Source organism: Paralichthys olivaceus, chromosome 13 (genome assembly GCF_024713975.1).
Source record: "Paralichthys olivaceus isolate ysfri-2021 chromosome 13, ASM2471397v2, whole genome shotgun sequence".
Lineage (NCBI taxonomy): Eukaryota > Metazoa > Chordata > Actinopteri > Pleuronectiformes > Paralichthyidae > Paralichthys > Paralichthys olivaceus.
The window spans coordinates 16,250,271-16,271,322 of record NC_091105.1 but is presented as its reverse complement, the minus strand read 5'-3'; the positions used below and the strand labels follow the sequence as shown (position 1 = coordinate 16,271,322).

General features: G+C 39.0%; 1 protein-coding gene across 5 annotated transcripts in view; it reads right to left on the bottom strand.

The window, feature by feature from the left end:
* Positions 1 to 4,957: 4,957 nt before the first annotated feature.
* grb10b (growth factor receptor-bound protein 10b) overlaps positions 4,958 to 21,052 on the bottom strand; it is a 61,841-nt gene continuing 45,746 nt past the window's right edge. For 3 of the 5 annotated variants that reach the window (XM_020091404.2, XM_020091406.2, XM_020091407.2), the window contains 12 exons: positions 19,797 to 19,953; positions 15,595 to 15,710; positions 15,081 to 15,155; positions 13,081 to 13,218; positions 12,702 to 12,812; positions 12,303 to 12,401; positions 11,972 to 12,049; positions 11,770 to 11,886; positions 11,147 to 11,213; positions 10,972 to 11,059; positions 10,423 to 10,516; positions 4,958 to 9,941 (listed from right to left, as the gene is read on the bottom strand). In XM_020091404.2, the coding sequence (XP_019946963.2) occupies positions 9,795 to 9,941; positions 10,423 to 10,516; positions 10,972 to 11,059; positions 11,147 to 11,213; positions 11,770 to 11,886; positions 11,972 to 12,049; positions 12,303 to 12,401; positions 12,702 to 12,812; positions 13,081 to 13,218; positions 15,081 to 15,155; positions 15,595 to 15,710; positions 19,797 to 19,953 (1,287 nt within the window). In that variant the 3' untranslated portion in view covers positions 4,958 to 9,794. The remainder of the gene's footprint in view (positions 9,942 to 10,422; positions 10,517 to 10,971; positions 11,060 to 11,146; positions 11,214 to 11,769; positions 11,887 to 11,971; positions 12,050 to 12,302; positions 12,402 to 12,701; positions 12,813 to 13,080; positions 13,219 to 15,080; positions 15,156 to 15,594; positions 15,711 to 19,796; positions 19,954 to 21,052) is intronic. The other 2 variants (XM_020091405.2, XM_069537197.1) reach the window with 1 other exon arrangement.

Genomic DNA, 21,052 nt, shown 5'->3' with positions numbered 1-21,052 from the left:
GTTATCTATGCCAGATAATAGCTGGTGACTGGTCAAGGTTGTGTGGGATTTGGCAAAAGAGTGTATGACCTTTGAGATTACAAGGAAAGACGATAGGCCCTGTATTACACTGTGCTTTGTTAAGCCCTAAGGATCTGTGTAAAAATGGTTGGCTAGGGTAACCCTTAAGAATCAGTAAATTGTCAGAAATCCCCAATGTAATCCATGTACTATTACAATGAGAATAAATGTAATGTCCAGAACTTCTCCATTAATTTATATATTTATTGCAATGGTTTAGCAGGGGCAAAGCTTGCAGCAATGATTCAGATCCAGTGTAAAAGTTTAAAAAGTAAAGAGTAAAAATATAAAAGATAAAAACTTCAGCATACTGTAATAAAATTGATAAAATGACAATTTGTGGGAATAAGAGGCGGCTTGTCTGATGCAGTTTCCTGTTTCCTACCAAAAGTCTGAATTCTGTTAAAAACTCCTGATTCATTACAAAGACTGGAAGTCCGATTTTGTAATCCAAGATTTGAATGGAAAAGCAATTTTGATTTTGAAATATTTGACCCAGAATTGTTCAATCCAAGCTGTAGATATAATCCAGGGATGATTTATCATTAAGGGAGGAGACTGCATTCTCTATCTCTTCTCTGTGTCTGGGAGGGGCCTTTACTGGTAAGCTTAGCTGCCGAGAAAGAACACCCTCTCTTTTTCCAGTTTACCACTCTTTCCGACTCTCTCCACCTTTCTTTCAGAACTTTCCACAGACTTTATCACAATGATTTAGCAGTTTAAGACATTGTCATTGTGAATAGTAGTTTATGCAATACATACATAGTGTTGACCATTATTAACCCTGCCCTACCAGATAGAGCAATTAATAGTAGTATAAACAACTCTTCGGGAGACCTAACAGTAGATGCCTCAGAGACTTCTATAAACATTTATATAAATCACAATGCACCCAAGCTTCAGAAGAGCAAGACAAATTCCTTTCTCAGTTACAATTCCAAACGTTAACAGAAGATGTAAAACAAGAGTTAGATAGCGGCCTAACAGTTGAAGAGTTATCACAAGCTATCCAAAACATCAACAGCGGTAAAGTGCATGGACCTGACAGTCTGCTAATTGAATCTTATAAGACATTTCGACAAAAATGACTTACTCCACTTTTAAATATGTATAATGAGTCATATCGGGATGAGGTTCTCCCACGATCTTTAAGACTGGCAATGAGAACTCTGATCCTGAAACCAGGTAAACCTCCTATAGAGTGCTCCTCCTATAGACCAATAAGTTTACTTGGAGCGGACATTAAAATCCTTTGTAAAGCCCTCGCCTTGAGATTCAATTCTCATATCCCACATATAATCCCTAATGATCAAAATGGTTTTGTACAACAATCTCATGGGTTTCACAATATTCGAAGGGTTCTCAACATAAATCATGAAAAATCTGAAACTAAAGATACAGCAGTACTATCGCTGGATGCACGACAGGCCTTTGACCGTATAGAATGGCCATACTTATTTAATGTCCTGTCTAGATTCAGAGATTTGGAAAAAGCTTTCTTAAATGGATTAAAACTCTATATACAAGTCCTACAGCCAGTATTTTAACAAATGGTGTGGCTACGAAGCCATTCACTTTGGAAAGGTCTACTCGCCAGAGATGTCCTCTGTCACGGATACTCTTCGTACTGGCCATAGAGCCCCTGGCTATGGCAATAAGAACACACATGGGCCTGCCGGGCATACAGATTGGAGGGCGGGAACATAAAATGTCTTTATACACTGATGATATCATAATTTTTCTCACAAATGTATCCATTAGTATCCCAAACTTAATGAAACAGATTGAGATGTTTGGACAATTCCCCAGCTATACTATTAACAACTCAAAATCGTCAATACTATTTTTGAACAAGGAGGAAAGATTGAATCCAGTTATAAAAAAACCCTATGTTAATGCAAAGGATGGACTCATTTACCTTGGTGTTAAAATTACCCCTGAAATTAATGACGTTGTCCCAACAAACTATGACCCATTAATGGATGAAGTGAAGGAGACATTAGATCGATGGATGACACTGTCCATATCAATGATTGGCCGCATAAACATGATCAAAATGACCATACTACCAACATTTTGTAACTTTTTCAGTCACTTCCTCTCCTGCTCCCAAAGAAGCTCTTTGATGAACTCAATAGCATGTTTAGTAAATTCCTCTGGAACGATCAAAAACCCAGACTGAGACTTGGGCTGCTATACCTGCCTTATGACAGGGGAGGGTTAAGACTCCCAAACCTGAAATTGTATTATTGGTCTGCCCACTTACGCTCTGTAATGTTTTACTTTTCAAAAGAAACCCTCCCGTCCTGGGTGAGCATTGAACAAACATTAATACCAAATCTTTCATTAAATCTGTATTTATATTCGGCAGACTCCAAAAGCCTGAAAAGAACAACAAAGAACCCTTTTCTTAAGAACACTATTGACATCTGGTACAAAGCGCATCAGTATATTTAAGATACTCCTCCCATATCCCGCTTCTCCCCCATATGGGGTAATACAAATTTTAGGGCAGGTAGAATGGATGGTGGTTATAGAATATGGGCTAATAAGGGTATATGTAAAATGGAGGATCTTTATATGAATGGAAATTTTCTTACATTTGATCAGCTGTGTGAATTTTAAAAGATTTTTTAAAATATTTACAGGTAAAACATTTCATACGGTCAGTTGATAAGCAGAGGTTATCTGAACCACCACCACTTTCATATCTTGAAAATCTTATACCTTCAAACTTAAATGGGAGGGGCCAGATTTCTTTATTCTACATGGCTTTCATAACATTTGATAAGGAGTCCATTATGGACAGACTAGAGGTTTGGAGACTAGATGTACAAGAAGATACATATAAGGCTGATTGGGAAACGGCATGCTTAAAAGCTCAAAAACAATCAATCAATACAAGAATGGAGCGATTACAATAAAAGTGGTTAATGAGAACTTATACAAAATTGTGTATACTAGGTATATACCCAGACAACTTTACTGCTAGATCAGAACAGGCCAGGAGGATGATTATCTTGGAAAACAATGGATGTACCTTCTATACATGTGTGGTGAAAGAGATGACATCCAGTGTTGTACTGGAGAGACTTACTTATATAACCAGAGGTAAGGCAGAGGAATTTGAGAAAGTGTGGAGAACACTACTGAACTTTCTTGGACATCAGGGTACACAATCTTTTTAATGCTGTTGTGAGGAGCTGATCGCTTTGTGTTTTTTAAATATTATTTACCTTATTTACTGTCATTTAACTTGTGTGAAATCAGTTTCTTTTCTCTTTTTTTGTCTTGTCTAAATCTTATTGTCTGTCAATATTTTTTTCCTGTGTTTATGTATGTTTAAAATGTCTAAAATCCAATAAAAAACATTTTAGATTTTGAAATATTTGACCCAGAATTGTTCAATCCAAGCTGTAGATATAATCCAGGGATGATTTATCTTGAAGGGAGGAGACTGCATTCTCTATCTCTTGTCTGCGTCTGGGAGGGGCCTTCACCGGTAAGCTTAGCTGCCGAGAAAGAACAACCTCTATTCTCCCCAGTTTACCACTCTTTTCCACTCTCTCCATCTTTCTTTCAGAACTTTCCTCAGACTTTATCACAATGATTTTGCAGTTTAAGACATTGTCATTGTGATTAGTAGTTTATACAATACATACATAGTGTTGACCATTATTAACCCTGCCCTACCTTGCTGTGATCATGCCAGTAATCAGATGACTTAAAGATGACTTTGTGTTTTCTCGCTGACTCAAAAACCAGAATTATTTACTTTACTTGCTTAAGCATGTGAGATCCCGCACTCTTTACGACAAGGTTCAGCCTTTGTGAATGGTGATTGCATGCAAGTGCCTGAGTGCCAACACAGGCACCGCTGTGTTGGCACTCGGGCACCTGCAAATAACCGAAGTGTGTGAAGTGGTTATCTATGCCAGATAATAGCTGGTGACTGGTCAAGGTTGTGTGGGATTTGGCAAAAGAGTGTATGACCTTTAAGATTACAAGGAAAGACAAGTCTCCCTGGATTACACTGTGCAAAGAAGTGGCAGTTTGCTGCCAGTGTCTTTTTTCAGAAAGATTTCAGAAAAACGCAGTTGTTATTTTAAATAGCAAATGAACGTATATTGATCTGAGTGTGTGTAAGTGACCTGCCTTTTCCTGTCAGCTCACACTCTTTTTAATTGTTTCCTATTTTTTGCCTTTCATTTTTCATTTTTTTCATGAGAGTGCAGCAAACAGAAATTGTTTTGTGATTTTTGTGTAAAGGATTATGAAAAAGTTGCTCTGGACTGCAAAGCTTTAAACATGTTAATCTTTTTCTTTGCCCATAACAAAACTCTAAGCCTTGAAATCACACTATTTTTGCATGACTGATAATCCAAAGGGTGTGACACACAGATGGTGTCAAGGGCTCAGTTCTCAGTGTGACCAGTCTCCTACTGCAGGACCCCACATTAACCTGATTTCATCTGTATCAGCATTCTCATGCCATATCATTCATTATTTGAAGGATTTCTTGGCTCCCTGTATAGTGGTTCCATGTTTTCCTGAACTAATACCTGTGACTTAAAATACTTTTTCAATTCACTCCATTTTTATTAGTCCTTGAACTTGTTGTGACATTCCTCCATCTAGTGGAGAAACTACGCATTACTCTCTAAATCGAATTCCAGCATAACTTCATGTACAATGGTAAACTGAAATGTGTGTATTTGGCCCAAGATAGGACCTGGAATTTACAATTTGTTTTTCAGATCATGGACACACATGGAATCACAAAAAACTGATAACCGTTGCCATGACAAGCACGAAGCATATAAGTTTGTATTGCACTCTTTTCCTTTCTTGTTGGTAGATGTTTCAAAGGTTACAGTCAATAAAGACAAACAAAGGCTTTTTATATCAATGTATTAATGTTTTATTCTAATTACAATAAACAGAATATATCAGTCCCTTATTTGTACAAAAATACCTGAAAAGGTTACAATTATGATTTATAAGCCATTCAACTATGTACAGATTGAAGCAAAGCACATTATGAATACAGGACCTCTCTTACAAAAAAGAGATAAGTTACTGTTTTCTTTTTGCATTCCCTGAAATACTTAATAGTTTATATTTCTATATGTATACATATGTATGTATATATACGCACATATATGTGCATACATATACATATATACACATATTATATATATACACATACATACATATATATTTACTTTACTCATTTGTACAGCCATGGTATCTTGCATTGTGACAATGTTATGAAAAAGCACAAAAGCCAAGATGAAAATAGATCAATCCAACTTTGCAGGATTGGGGCCAATTCGCTTAAACAAATTAAACTGAAACTGCAGCAGAAAATACGAGCATTCACTCTCGAGCACCTTTTCGCCAGAGTTCTTGAGTGTGAATGGTTCCATCTGAAGCATAGCTTTATCTGTCATTTGGCCTCAATGTCAGGCCTGGTTTATGCAGAGAAAGAGAAGTCACCAGAGGCACCATCTGTGGTTACACTTCACCTGGCTACCGAAACTGTTGGTCTAAGTGTGCACATGATCATCTCCATAATACACAGCATTATATGATTAAATGGACCAGATTAGGCGAAATCAATGCATTAAAAATGTGCTTGTGTTTTTTATATTGAAAACTGAGGTTTAATAGCTAAATCAGCTCAGGTAGTCAGGCAAGTAGTTTAGGCTTTTTTTTTTTTTTTTAATGAACAGCTTAAACAATAATATTAAAAAAACACTGTTAATCTACCGTAAATGTAATCTTTTTTTTAGCACTGGATCTACTCAATTTTGCGGCAAGGAAATCTTCAAGTAATCACAACTAGCAGATGGGTGGTGCACATAATTGAGAAAAGTTAACAACTCGCAGTTTAATGAAACTACAATATCCACGAGCCATCATCATCCTGTACATAAACGTCCTCGAGACCTGATGGACCAGTAGTTTTTAACATGCTCTTAATCAACCCTGAGCAACCCAGTTACATTCATCTCTGTTAAGTGTAAAAAAATGTGGAAGTCCAAATCACCTGATTCATTAATCCGTGTGTTCACTATTTGAATTTACTTTCTGCTTTTTGCATTCAGAGCAACTAAGATCCAACAACTATCTTCTTTGCCAACACTAACTCCACAGTACAACACGTGACCCGTCCCTCACCTTAACGTCAGTTACCATTCACATCAGTCAGAAAAAATAAGCAATATTGTGAATTTAAGAAGGAGAGCAAAGTGGGTGGAGTGAATCTGAATCTGAGGGGACTGTAGATTAATACTAACATCAGCATTTCAGTGAGAACCTATTCAGCAATCCAATCCAGATTCCTACGAATAATCAACATCTCAGATCTGAGAAATGACAGAATCCTGACACAATACACATTCATGCAAAAGATCAAAACTACCTGCTAATTTAATTTTCTTCACTCTGAGATCAATGCAGCTGACCGGGTTGCGCTGATGTGGTTTAATTAGTTCCCTGTTCATGTAGTTTTAAGGGTGACACAGAGGAAGTTGTGACAATGCCTATATATATAGAGAGAGAGAGAGAGAGAGAAAGAGAGAGAGAGAGATGGGGATTAATGTTGTGTATTCTTTCAATTATAACTGATAGTATTTTAAAATGTTTTAACTTGAATGTAAAGGGCTTTTTCCTACATCTAAATCTCTACCATTCTTTCCTCAGTAAAAGGCATTTAAACAGTGAATTATGAGCATATTGAAGTTTACTTGACCCAGTTTCCCAAAACATCTGTAGTTGTATTACTTTAATCCATGTCTACGGTCACCATGAATCGGTGATGGGAAGATAATCTGAGGCTTAATTAAAAAGGGTATGAAAAAATATCTTAGTCACTATTAATGCTTTGGGAAGCTCAAGTAATTTTGTTATCAATTTCACAACATTCCAGCTGTCATCTATTGGAATGACAATGTTAATACTATGGAAGCCAGTGTGCTTTAAAAAAAAAAAACATCACCTCATAACAAGTGTTGATGATGACAAAATTACTTTTGAATAATCAAAACTAAAAGAAAAAAGAAAATAAAAAATACTCCATAGTTACTAGGTCATTACAGTAATAAAAATAATAAAATAATAAATCACACTGGTCAATCATTTCATGGTAACAACAGAAAACAGTACAGAACAGCGCTGAGAAAAAGAAATCTAAAATTTTCAAGTAATCACATCCAGATAAATAAATACATTTTGCTGCAACAATACTTTAAAAATGATTGAGTCATTGCATCGTAGATGGTGACCACGCAAAGTGTCGATATAGTGCGGCTATTCTGCATCTCAGATGGTCAGTCACCTTAAAACAACCTGCAGGTAAATAAAAGATGGCTGCTGATAGATTTCTGATGATCTGCCGGCTGGTGGCCCAAATAGAGCTGCCACTGACAAGGGAGTGACAAGAAATATCAGGTGAAGAAACGGAAAAACAAAAAATGCTGTTTGTGTTAAGACATTTTAGGAAGGGGGATTCTGAACCCAATTCACCAGGAGAGACTCAAGTGACCACGATTAGTTTAAATATCTTCCCAGAGTTTGAGATGTGATCTTTACTGGAATCCGAGTCCAGTATTCTAAAACTAACTAAGAGTTATCTACCCTCTGCCCTCAGTCTGATGCTCTCTTTACTGTCTTTTCGAAAACACAGCATGCACTGGGGTTCAGTAAACTCAACTATAGAGACATGGGTTAAAACAAAGTGGGCTCTGTGAGATTTTTGCAGTCGGAAGCCAGAGTCCTAAAATTTCAAGTTTTACGTTGTATCTGCACCATTGAGTATTTTCATTTCATCTAACAGAAGGCTAGAGAAATGTGGGTTTCCTATCTTTATTCAATAGAGTGGTCTTTCAGCTTGAGAGCCGGACATCAAAGATCACTACACCTGACATCTATTGGTTTGGTATAAGTTGTTGGACAAAAAAAATAATCAGCAGATGGTTCACGTACGCAAAGGAGCGGCACAGGAGCTGATGCTGGAGAGCAGGAAATCTAAGCACAAGCAGAGGCTATTTGATTGGTTTTGAGTGAAAGCGTTACAAAACCTGAATGAAGAAAAAGCTCATAATGTATTGAGACTGGGTGAAATGGGCAGGGGAGGAAAAGTAAAGGACATAGATATGCAGTGATCATTCTCTTTTCCAAATTCTGATATATGACAAACTTCTCTCTTAAATTTTTTCTGAGCTAACTTTTATCTAGTGTCAATGGTCTGAATTGATAAAACAGGTAGTGTGCAGTAGGCAGTGGGTGTGTGTGTGATACAGTTTGTTCACAGGCAGGTAAAGGCTGCATTGTGCGACATGTAACGCAGAGTCAACTGTCAGTGTGGAGTCAGAGCCGCCTAAACCAAGATGGACAGCTTCTCTCTGACTCACGGCAGGTAGGAGGGGTCATGCTGCATCATGTCTCTGAAGTAGTTTAGTAATATTGGGTTTCCTCTGTTAAATGCTAGTGATTACCCTTCCCTGAACTCAAGCAAGGAGAAAAAAACAAATGCTTTCCACTGTCCCACTTTATCTTATGCAACAGGTAGCTTTATATAGGCCTGTATTTGCCTGTAGGGAAAGACAATGGATACAACTATAACATATGGCTTCTGTTGAAAAACTCATCCTGGTTACAGTTGTTTTATTACTCATTATATTACCCTGAATGACACCGTGGTTCGATTTATGCTCTTTTTGTAAGAGTTGCCTGTGAAATAGTTTTCAGGAACTGGTGTGTGCAATAAAAGAAAAAGTGCAGAATGACACTATTGTAGCTTATGTAAAGAATAGAGGGTTTGCAAATTTCCAAATGCAAAAAAAAAAGATATGAAACTATGAATAAAAATGAATTTGATGACAAGAAATACGTGTATCAACGAGAAAAGAAACCCTGTGTTTTCAGAGAAGAGCAAATTCATTTCTGAGGGTGAATAAAGCAAACTTTTCCACTATAAAAATATTTTGTTCCAATGTTCAATTTTTTCTCCGGGGTACTTTGATCTGACAAACCTTTGATACAGCGACACTCTTTCTGACACCTCAGAATCTCATCCACCTTGAATTTTGGACTTTGCATGCCTAGGACACTACAGGTCGGTGGCATCGTCTCACAGTTAAGTAAAGGTCATGCACTGTCAAAGGCCACTCCCAGTTCGATGCGTGCAAAACAATCACCTCTCCATCTGCAGTATATTCTTTGAGGACGTGTGATGAAAAGTTTGCGATGGGGAAAGTGTTTATTCTCATTAGAGCAGAGTGGTCCTAATCAAAGCTCGACTTGTCCTGCTGATTGTCCAGTTAAAGGAAATACAGACTTCGCTTCAAAACCTCCTTGTAGGATTTTGGGTCCAAGCTTATTGACGACTGTGGAAAGCGAGACCGTGGATTTTGCAACAGCGCTGACACAAATGGCAGTATTCATTTCCTCTAGATCCTCTCTTCACGACCGAGGAAACTCGTGGGCGAGTTTGCGTGTCCGACTCCTCAAACATCAATGCAAACTAAAAAGAAATCCAACAAGTCAGCAGTCTCTGGCGGACTCACGACAATATAAAACAACAACAATGAAATATCAGTCAATTCACCAGCTTCTTATAAAGATAAAAAAACAAAAAGAATCGCACGACAGCACGATTACTTTTGTTTTGCTTGTTTTAGGCAGAGTCAGGTTAAGTGATGGGGGCGGGGTCAGAGGATCTGGAGATGTCATAAGGCCACGACGGTGCACGGGTGTTTGAGTTTACAAGGCAGCACTCCTCTGTTGAGCTGGTAGAACTCCACCAGCTGAATCAGGTCGGTGAATTTGGTGGCGCCGTCGTCAAGGCTGAAGAAGATCTGGCCGTCCTCTTCACACTGGCGATGGCAGGGGGGTGTAGGGGGAGAGCGAGCAGGGTCACAGAAGGGGGTGAGAGGAGAGAAGGAGAGAAGGGACATGGTGAAAAGAAGACCACAGTTATGGTTTTGGAAGTTGAGCTTTTTTTTGTAGCGACAAATATTATTCTGATGGAATCTGTTTTTTTTTCTGCTTTTGAGAATCATTGGCTTCAAGAGAAACTTTCAATTCAAATTTAAACTTAAAAGATCAAAGTTTGGTCCTAATTCTTTGCTTTGTGGGATACACACATTGACACAACAAAAAAAGGAAAATCATTAGCAAAAATGTGGAGTTAATGAGATGCAACCGGTGAGAGAGTACAGCAATTTGTCATGGATCCTTTTTTGATCAACATAACAGTCAAAGTCCATTTTACTGTCTCCCCTAATAAAAGGATTACCAAAAACTGTAGAAAACAAAAGTATTTCTGAAAAATATCAAACACAATGAGATTCATACCGGTAGTATCTGGAAATGTTTGAATTTCTGGTGATGGCACAACGTGAGCACAAACGCCTTGGGGTTACTCTGACTGACTCTCAGCAGAAACAACCTATCCAGCAAGACAGAGGAGGAACATGTGAGAAAAACATTCAGCTGCATAAAAAACACTAACTTACTGTTATTTCCTTGTGTGTTCGTTCACCAGCAGGATTACACAAAATCTACTTAATCAATTTCCAGGAAATTTCTTGGAGGGGTAGGGCATGATCCTAAGAAGAAACCATGAACTTTGGTGCAGATCTGGATCAGGGTGCGGATCTAGGATTTTAGCATTGCTTTTGATTTTAGAGAAAAATTCATGGATCTTGATCTTGATTCATCGACTGATATTTATGTGTGTGAAGTTTGTTGCAGATCTAAATTCAAATCAGGATCTAATAAATGATATCATATAATATAATAATAGGCCCTGGTGCCTATACTTGGTGCAATTCTAGTTGTCTGTGAGTTTAAACTTGAGAGAGTAAGAAAAGTGCATGTGTTTAATTGCTCTAGGTCACTCACCCATCTACTTGTCCCTGCTGGTGGATAATGCGATGGGATTCTTCTCTGGATATCCTGCCATGGAACCACAACTGTGCTATGTGGATAACTGCAGAGAGAGGGAAAAAGATATTAAAATCTATCATATTATCAAAAAATGTGAAAAGAGGTTAAGACAAAGTGTGGTTGAATTTACCTGAGCTTAGTGAGGAGTGGTGCAGTGGACTGTGGGAGCCTAATACGTTCATTCGTTGACTCCTCTTCTGAGAGAGATGCCAAACAGAGACAACACAACAGGGATTATTTCATGAGCTGGTATCTTACATCAGAATGAATGTTTCTATTACACACACTAGACACACACACACACACACACACACACACACAGCTACAACTACTTAACAATAATGAAAAATCTCCTGTTAAATGTAACAAGAGCAGGTCAGATATTATTAATGTATAACAAAAATATTTTCTATGTATTCATCTATGATTCCTTTAGAATTAAGTTTTAAAATCATCTACATTCCAAATGAATTATATTGATTTAATTGTGTGTGAGTTTTAGTTCAGATTCATTAGATAAAAACTGCCACTTATTTTGGCATCAGCCCTGCAGTTTTATCGGCTTTGTGAAAAGACAAAATACTTTTGTCAGGTCAAAGTAAATTAAAACAAATCAACACTTACAATCAGAGGGAAATTCACTCTGCATGAATATTTGAGCAAAAATAAAAGGTGCCATCTGTCGGGATGTTTCTTAGGTTTGCTTGCAGCATTGTTGACAGAGAAAAGATAAAAACTGAGGCTGTGTCTCACCCTCCATGCGTGTCCCTCCTCCATGGCAGCACTCTGGGCTTCCACAGGGTTGTCGATCACCCTGCCTATCCTCCCTGAGAAATCCATGGCCACGAGGGAGTTCTCCGACACACTCCGCTAGGGGGCAACAGAAATACACCAGTCAGACGTCAGTGTTTCAAAGTAATGTTATGAGCTGAAAAGGAATGAAATGGAAACTTACCACAGGAGTTGAGAAGTGTGAAATTAAGGTTTTTCTTTGTTGAGGAATCTTGTAATTCTGGTATAATCCAATCCCATACTGTGAAAAGGTAGTAATACAATGGTCAACAGACATTATAAAAATCAAACATGAAATATTTCCAACATCTTCTTACTGATTTTGAACAGTCTTCAACAGCAAAACAAATGCACCAGAAGAAAGAAAGATGGAACGAAAGAAAGAAAAATGGAAAGGAAAGGAAATATATCACTGCCCAGAAACAATGTCCTTTCTAGCCAAATTTATTCTTATTAGTATAGAATCAAAAGAACTGTTTAATTATTGTTTTTACCTTAAAGAGTCGGAAGGCGGTCATCCAACACGTCCTTGCCTGCTCGTCCTCGGCACACAGCATCCTCAAGTCTTTCAACTCCCCTCGAGCTTTGTTGGGCTGCAAGAGAACATTTTTCAGAATCAGAACAGAGATAATAACTAACTTATTACAGGATATTGTATAAGTTATCCCCACCCCCACCATTATCATCTTCATCACTGATAGTTTTAACTAAAGGATGATGGGAAAAACGTTACCATCCAAAAATACAGCAGTAAACCAGAGGCACTCATATATTTAGTACAAGCCAATGGCCTTTTTGTGAGACACGGAGCTGCACAGGATGTCAATCATGACTCAGCTCGTAGTGCTTCGTGAGGAATTGGCTGCATCTCAACACTTTGATCTGCGACTCACCTTGATACAGAAGCCGTAGTCTGTGGGCGCACCGTGCTGCTTTTTGCCTGTGATGACAGTGAAGATGTTGCTTTCTTCTAAGTCTGCAAGTAACTGTAGATGTCTGGGTTCCTGGAGAAAGAAATAATTAATAAGTCAGAGCATCGCAGAGAGACACAGCCCGGAGGCACGCTGAAAGACACAGACCACCATCAATAACAGACATGTTTCTTTGACAGTAATTACATTCTATCAGGAATATTTACTACATTACTATAAAAATGTGAGTTCTATAATGATAGAATAAAGACTGTAATCATAGAGCAATAACTTTGTTTTATGTCAAGGATAATTACAATACGATTTATTCTATACACTTAAGATGAAAAGATGCCGTTACCTTTGAGGTTCCTTTTGTCGAGCAGTAGAGTCCCGAGCGCCGCAGGAACATGTAAATCTTCTTCCACGACTTCCTGCCCACTTCCTTCACGTACAGATACCCCTGGATCTCTGGACAGCTGCTGGTCGCAAGGAAGTTCTGAAAGATGGAGCAACGAAGACATGACGCATTTTGGATTTATTCGCTCTAATAATACTCTCTGTCAAGGACTCTCTGCCTCGGGAGGATCACGTCTGAAGTCTGTATGCTCTCTGTCACCTGCAATTGCTTTTTCTTGTCAAAGAATAAAAAACTGTGACCCGGGTCTCCTGCATCAGTCAGATGGATGGCTGATGATTGAGATGACCGGCAGGTTTTTGGTTTCTTACACACCACAGCAGTGACAACACTGAGATCAGACATTGTGCAGGTGTCTGAAACATCAGCTGTGTATTGTAGAAAAAAGTTGACAGGATTCTGACAGTTTCATATGTATATACATTAGGGCTGCAACAATTATCAATTAATCCATCAGTAATCACTAGTAAATGAATTTCCAACTATTTTGATAATCGATTAATTGGTTTGAGGGGTTTTCTAATGAAAAAAATTCAAAATTCTCTAGTTTCAGCTTCCTGAATGTGATTTTTTCTTGTTTCTTTGCTCCTCTATTGAGAGTAAAGTGAATATCTTTGGTTTGTGGACAAAGAGGAAGACATCTTGGTGTTTGGGAAACACAAATCGATATTTTTTACCATGTTCTGACATTTTAAATAATAAGTAATTGCAGCCCATACATATATACATATACACAGAGAAGTAGATAAGTATATGTAGTATGTTTTGAGGTGGACATGTAATTAGTTTCTGAAGACATTCTTCTATTTTAAAGTGTTATGCATTATGCAAACAAAGTACACTCTCAGTCGACATACATTCCTATTGGGGACCCTCAAAGCTTAATTGTCTTGCTGGGTTTCATGCTTAACAAAGGTATCACCATGAAATGGTAGGTTATGTTAATAGAGCTGAATTGAAACTTGTGGCCTGTGGCTGCGAGGTGACTGGTTCCAGAGGACGCTTCAATATCTACAGCACGTTTCCCAGTGTTTCGGAGACAGCCTTACAATGGGCCTCATCATGCATTTGCTTAGAGTTCATTCAAGCAGTTTTACTTCTCAGCCTCTACACCTTGCAGCTTTGCATTGACGTAAGATTCTTATGTCAATGCAAATATCGCCAACACCTGCTCAGGCTCGGGTCATAAAACATCTTGGTTTGGACAGCACTCTAATTGAGTGCAAAGATCTTGTGTTTAGAAGAAGTCAAACACTGGGGATTCCTGACACAATTTTGCCCCCCCCCCATCATCCCCATTTTCATTTATTGACTTCTCTACGTAGAGCACAATGGAGCGAAACGTCTATGTGATCAGCCGGGGGGGAGTTAAAAGCTTTCTGTGAGTGGCAAGGATGAAGGGATGGATTCCCCTTGTGGTTGTGCCTCTGACAGCTCCATTACATGATTCAGGAGAGAGCCAGACTGCATGTAAACCCTCCATCCATTAAGACCAAAGCTCCTCAAAGTCTCCAGAATCTTTTTTTCGTCTGCTCTCCTCCTGGACTTTTTTTCTTCTTGTACGTTTTGAGAAATCAGGCCTACTTGGCCCGGGAGCGGTCTGTGAGGCAGAGAAGTGGCGTGGTACACGTTGGAGAATGTGCACTGTGCAAACACACAGTAGGCAGGTGAAGAATAGTATGTTCTATTTCTGACTGACTAATTCCATCCATCAGAAGTGTCGGACCTGCGGTGCGTGTGCCGAGACAGTCGTGTGTCAACAGGGGATCAACAGTAGTTATTACTGCAGGCTCTGACGAGACACGCTGTCTCAGGGTCAGAGGTGAGGTATGTCTGCTTGATTGTACAGTATGTAACGGGTGCTGACTCTAACATAAACCAAGCTGTGTGTGTGTGGCAGACACTGAAGAAAGTGTGTCTGTATTTGTGTGCGTTCCATGTACCTGAAGGAGCTGGGATGGTGGAATCGTACGATTGGTTTCCTGGCACCATGCGACCATGTGCTCTGGGAAAAACGTCTGGTGGAAGAAGAAGGTGGCGGCGTTAGAGGCAGACGGAGACGATCAGCCACCGTGGCGATAATTACAGGGAATTTCATGACAGAATCAGAAACGTCACACAAATGTCACTACTTCAGCTGTCATAATATTTCACAAGGATACTGAACGAGCAGGGAATTTTTTTGTTTGACATGTCTGTCGTTTCATCTCTGAAACAAGATGTCACTTAATAAAAGTAAACAAATACTATTATCAAGCATTTACGTAAAAATCTCTGCCCTCATAAGCTTTTCCTCTAGTAGCACCTTTAAAGTCTTTGTTTAAAAAGATCAAAAAACAACTAAAATCTACAATAGGTATTGCCCCAGGTGATTTTTTTACAGGCTATAGGTGTAACATATTTCAACAAGAGGACGTCAGAAGTGACGTGAATGTTAAGAAACAGAGCAGTAATTACCAAGGGGTTTCTGAAGAATTCATATTTGGCATAGTTCTTCCTGAAGAGGAATCTACTGTCGCTGTTCATGGAAGCCTGGACCTGAACCACCAGCTCGTGGTCTTCTAGACAGCGCTCTGAGGCGAGACGGGAAAAAAGAGAAGGAGCAAAATTATTTCAATGGTTTCATACAATATCCTTTTAATTATCGGGCAGGCTAATTATCATCATTGTAAGCTCTGCATACCCTGAAATTAGCCGGGCTGCTCTTCTTTGGTGCATTAAAACAAACATAAATCAACGAACACATACTAAAATAAACAATATAATAAAAATAAAAATGTATATGAATATATTAAGTATAGACCTGGATATATTGTGATATGGAATTAAATAGCATTGATATGTTACTTGACATTAGAATACCACATGATTGCAACAAGAATATAAGATCAAATGTGTTAGAATAAAGAATAGGGTTTTTATGATAATATAGTTGTTAATTTCAATATCAGAAACACAGCATTGTTTTACTGTGTTACATAAATACAGTGGAAATCTCTAATGACCTGTGCAGATATCATAATTTGAGGGGGGAGAAAATCTGTTAACACCATTTCTCAGGAGCCAGAAACCAGAAAGTTAAAGAAAAAACAAACCACCAACTTGATGTATTTTAAGCACTAGTAATCTTCTATATTATTAAAGGCTTTTCTTTATAAAGTTAATATATAATTTTAGACGATACTGAATTCAGCGTAAAAAAAAAAAGTGGTTAATGTGCGTCAAGGGCTCCAAAACTTTTCTGGCTTTCATTTAAACTGCTCGGTGGCCTGGAAGGATCTTTTAAATTGCAGACTGGTTTCAATGGTTTGTGCTCATCAAACCAGCTGTGACGGATGATCAGACCGAGGCCGCGCTCTGTGGATGTGAATGGAAGGAGGATGTGATTCAGCTCAAAGTGTGTCCGTGAATGAATGCGGTCAGGGGTCCTGGTGATTTATATTCTCTGAGTGTGATGCAGAAACCGGACGTGACTCAGTGGATTCCAACAGCCTTATAAGTTTTCTTTAATAAAAAAAACATCCTTTTCTTTCCCTGGTAGATATGATTAAAGCTGATGTGAAAATTGAGATCTTCTCACAACGTTCTCTGATTTCATGTGCTCCCTTGTTCATCCTCTCTATCCCCCTGTGTCACAATCTCCCCAACACTGTCACGACTCTTCTCCTTCATCCTGTCGTCTGTCTGATGAGTCACTCATGTTCGTGACTGTGACTCCCCCCTGCAACACTACCTCTCTGTCCCGGAGTTGTTAACCTTTTTTCATGCTGACAAGTCGAGGTCAGTGTCACTTATCTCAAAGGAGCCGTTTCATCCCATTCAGTGTGGGCAGCGAGTACGGGAATAGGCCTCTCTATTCAAACACACTATTGTTTGGGGTCTCAAACGGCTATTCTCGTCTACCACCCAACCACATGTGCACACATTAAGTGTCACAGCACATGTGCAGCGCAGACCTGCAGCCTGTGCACACAGACACACACACACAGGCACGTACACACCCGAGGATGATTCTCACATACTGTAAAAAATGAAATAAATAAACTATGACTCAAATGGCTAAACACACTTATTCCCAAACACATTTCTGGTTTTCCGGTGGGTCACTCAACTTAAACAGACGACTATAAAATGGTCAACACTTAATGGTGAAGGAGTTTTAAAATATAACATGCTACTTTTGAGAATTATTGGAAAGATCCAGCAAAAAGAGAACTGACAGAGAAAACCCAAAATATTTCCCTCCTTCAGACACATCTCACACATCTACAAACACACACACACACACACATACACACACTATAGAGACAAATGCATAACTCCTTAATTTCAGCTACTGTTTCATCACATCTAATTTACTGAAACGCCTTAACATAAAACATAAAGAGCAGTTCTTACAGACCTGAACGGAATATGGATTCGGTACAGGTGAGCCAAAATAGAATAAGAGCTATAATAGAATAGAGCTACTCTGAGCGAAAAATGATGTCACTCACAAGTCAGCCTAACTGTACTTGGCAGCATGGCGTTGGCAGCGCTGATGAGAAATGTAATCAGATCATGATGGATGGTGAAATATTAGGTTAGAGCCGTGGGACCTGTTCTTTGAATAATGTAATATTTATATATATATAGTTTCCTTTCCAGCAGTTCCTTAGTGTGTGGATGTGGCTGTAAATCCAGGAAAAAAACAGACACCACACCTGCACAGGTTGTCTGGTTTAAAAGGCAGAAAGGAAGATTTTCGAATGTTTTTTTTAGGTCACTACCAGGCACACTGCACTATATAAAACCTACACCCCCCTCCTCTCCCACATCTGTTAAAATGTACAGACCTGAGTGCGGAGCACAGGCTCAACTTGTCTTCCATAAGTGCTTTATAATCACCCTCTCCTCAGGGGTAGGTTGGGTTTTCTAACTTTCAGCTGGCCACAGCTTTCCAAATTTACTGCGATGGTGCCAAGTCTGACACAACATCACCCGACAGAAACGAAAGCCCTTTTCCTTCTTAATGTGGCAACTTGTCAAAACTCCCTGATTGAGCAAGAGGTTTTATCACCGTGCTTTTTGCACTATTTCCTTGTGTCATTTTCATACCTCCCTTGGCACTAATAGATATAAAAAATAGAAATCTTGACAAAAATTGCCACGCTCAGTTAGCTAAATATACATGTAACTTTCTTCCACTTAATATGAAGGATTTGCTGTGTAACCCTTTACAAAAAAATAGCAAACTGAAATGTTAAATCCTCTACCACTTTATCATTCAACTTTTCTGAGAAGGTCGCGCCATCTTCATTTAAACCTTTTTACAGAGTCCAGAGCTCCCTGCCTGGTGCAGCGAGGAGCTTCTATTTTCAGGAGAGTGAACCTAAAGAACCTCGACCATGAAAAACATCCTTTCAAACTCCTCCTCAATTATCTCCATCACCTCTCTGCTGTGTCATTTATATTACCCGATCAATAACATTACACCGACGCTGATACTGAAGAGTGCAAGTCGTCAAAAGGGTTTTGTTACGGTTACATCGGTGCAGCTCTGAATCCATAACCTTCAGTTATCACCTCCTTTTCCTTTAGTTTTCTCATGTGTCGGCTTCCACTGTGAGCCCTTCATGTCATTCCCTTTGAAAAAAGTCATCATAATATAATATTCTGCATAACAGTCTCACTTCACAGGTGACTCAACTGGAGCAGAACTGTACTGGATCTTTAGTCTAAACCAGGATGAGCCTAAACAATATAGATGAGTTAAAAATATCAGTGATAGATGTCGACTAACACCCAACGCAAAAACCAACAACCCCAAATTACTGTGCAATGCCAGGAAAAGTCTAAAAACACAGGGTTCAGAAAGTAAAATGTATCAGTGGCTGTGTTTGTTTAATGTATGAGGATGAGGATTGGTAAACTTTGATAAGGGAATCTGGGAAAGGCCGTCTCTGATTGCTTCCATGGAATAACTGATAACTTTCACTCATTCACACAATTAGCATCGGCCGTCTTGAAGTTTGGGATTATTCATCACCAGCTTACTCTTCAAGCAGCGACTGATTCATCTCATGAAACGACTGCACAGTTAGCTCACACATCTTAACTTTCAGCCGCCTCTTCACTGCTGAATCAGAAAATCATTGGTCTGTCAGTCCTAAAGCAACTCTGACCTCACATGCTATGCATTATTTATTTCCACCACTTTCTGTTTCGCACAAAGCTGATCAATACCTTTAACCTACATAGTCTTTTTTTCAGGGACAAGCACCTCTGTGTGTGTGTGTGTGTGTGTGTGCGTGTGTGTGTGTCCACCTCAGTTCATCTCCTGCATCTCTCTCTACTGCTACAGCCACCTATCACACTGTGTTGCACTTGACTAGATCACTGAACATTGTGTTCTGTTCATGCATATGTTGTATAGTATGCACATGCGCTCATGCTTGAAAACATGCCTGCGTGAGAATGTGCGTCCGCACCGTGTGTACCCAGTATGCGGGCACGAACGTATGCATGCCGACAAGCGAATACACCTGTGTGTGCCGGTGATTGCGCCGCATAGTTCGGCCCACCCACAAGACTGCGAGCGTCTGTGTGGATGAGTGGAAGAGCATGAGCGTCTGTTCATGTGTGCTGCTGTGTGTATGCGAACAGTGTTTGCCGCTTACCTAGTCCTAGCAGCGGGTGGTGTTCAACAAGTGCCCAACTGTTGTCATCCACACAATGGCTTTTATAAACCAGGAGCTGGCAGAGGTCCCTGGCTGTCATGTCGGCCGGGATCTCCACCACTTTACCCATGCCGTCTTCACTGAAGATCTTTACAATCTGTGAGGAGAAAACACATCAGAGTTCAGCTATTATGAACACTGGTCATTTGAATGGAGTTCTGTGAATGAAAGAACACAGTAACAAATAATAAAAAAGGAAAGTGGCTGAGTGATATCGATGTATGATATCGATGTATGAAAATGAACAACATAAATACACTTTTCCAGTTAAATAAAATAAAATGAGTATCTTTTTTTTACATAGATTTTTATGGTCGCCCCGCAGGGAACACTAAGTTGGGATGAAGTTGTTTAACACAAACAATTTCTGAAAACTCAACCTAATAGGTGGGTGATGCCGGCAATTTTCCTCAAACGCTAGAACAGTATTTATCATATAGCACCCCATACACTATAGAATATGCAGCCCTGTGATTATGGCAGACAATAGAAAAAGCACGGACTGTGCAGCAATTGCGGTGTTGGAAATCGCAGACAAGCATCACTTGTTGGTGTGATACAGCAGCTAATATACTGTGGTGTATAACAAGCATCTGCTGGTGAACACAGCAGCAGCCAAATGGGTAGAAACTGTAGTTTAACAGTGATGAAAGCAAAGTGTTTCAAATTATAGCTTATAATGTATAAGCATCTTGTGATAGGACCATTGAAAATCTCAACTTCATGAAAAAACTCCTTCTTTCTCAACTTAATAATGTTGACATTGGGCCAGTAATAAAATAATAAACATAATGAATATCAGAAAGAGTAAGTTTTTTAGTTATTTACAATTCATGAAAAATGTCTGTTTAATTTTGTTTCCATTATTACTGAAGCAAATATGTTACTGTATGTTTATATGTGTATACATCATATATTTTGTATAATGTATAAGCTGCTGAAACATGTGTCTACGATCTGTGCAAGATGATTATTTATTAGTATATGGTGAAGATAAGCTTCCCCTTGTTTTATTCAGCCTGTGATCCAGTTGATGAAATCGTCATCTCCGTTGGCTTAAACAGTCCTAAATTTACGTCCACTTAGTGTGTCCACACTTTGGCTTTTCACAAGGAAACCAGTCACACTCACAGGATACATAACTCATGGCCCACAGAGAAAACTAGAGCAGCCTACTTAACCTGCAGAGGAATCCA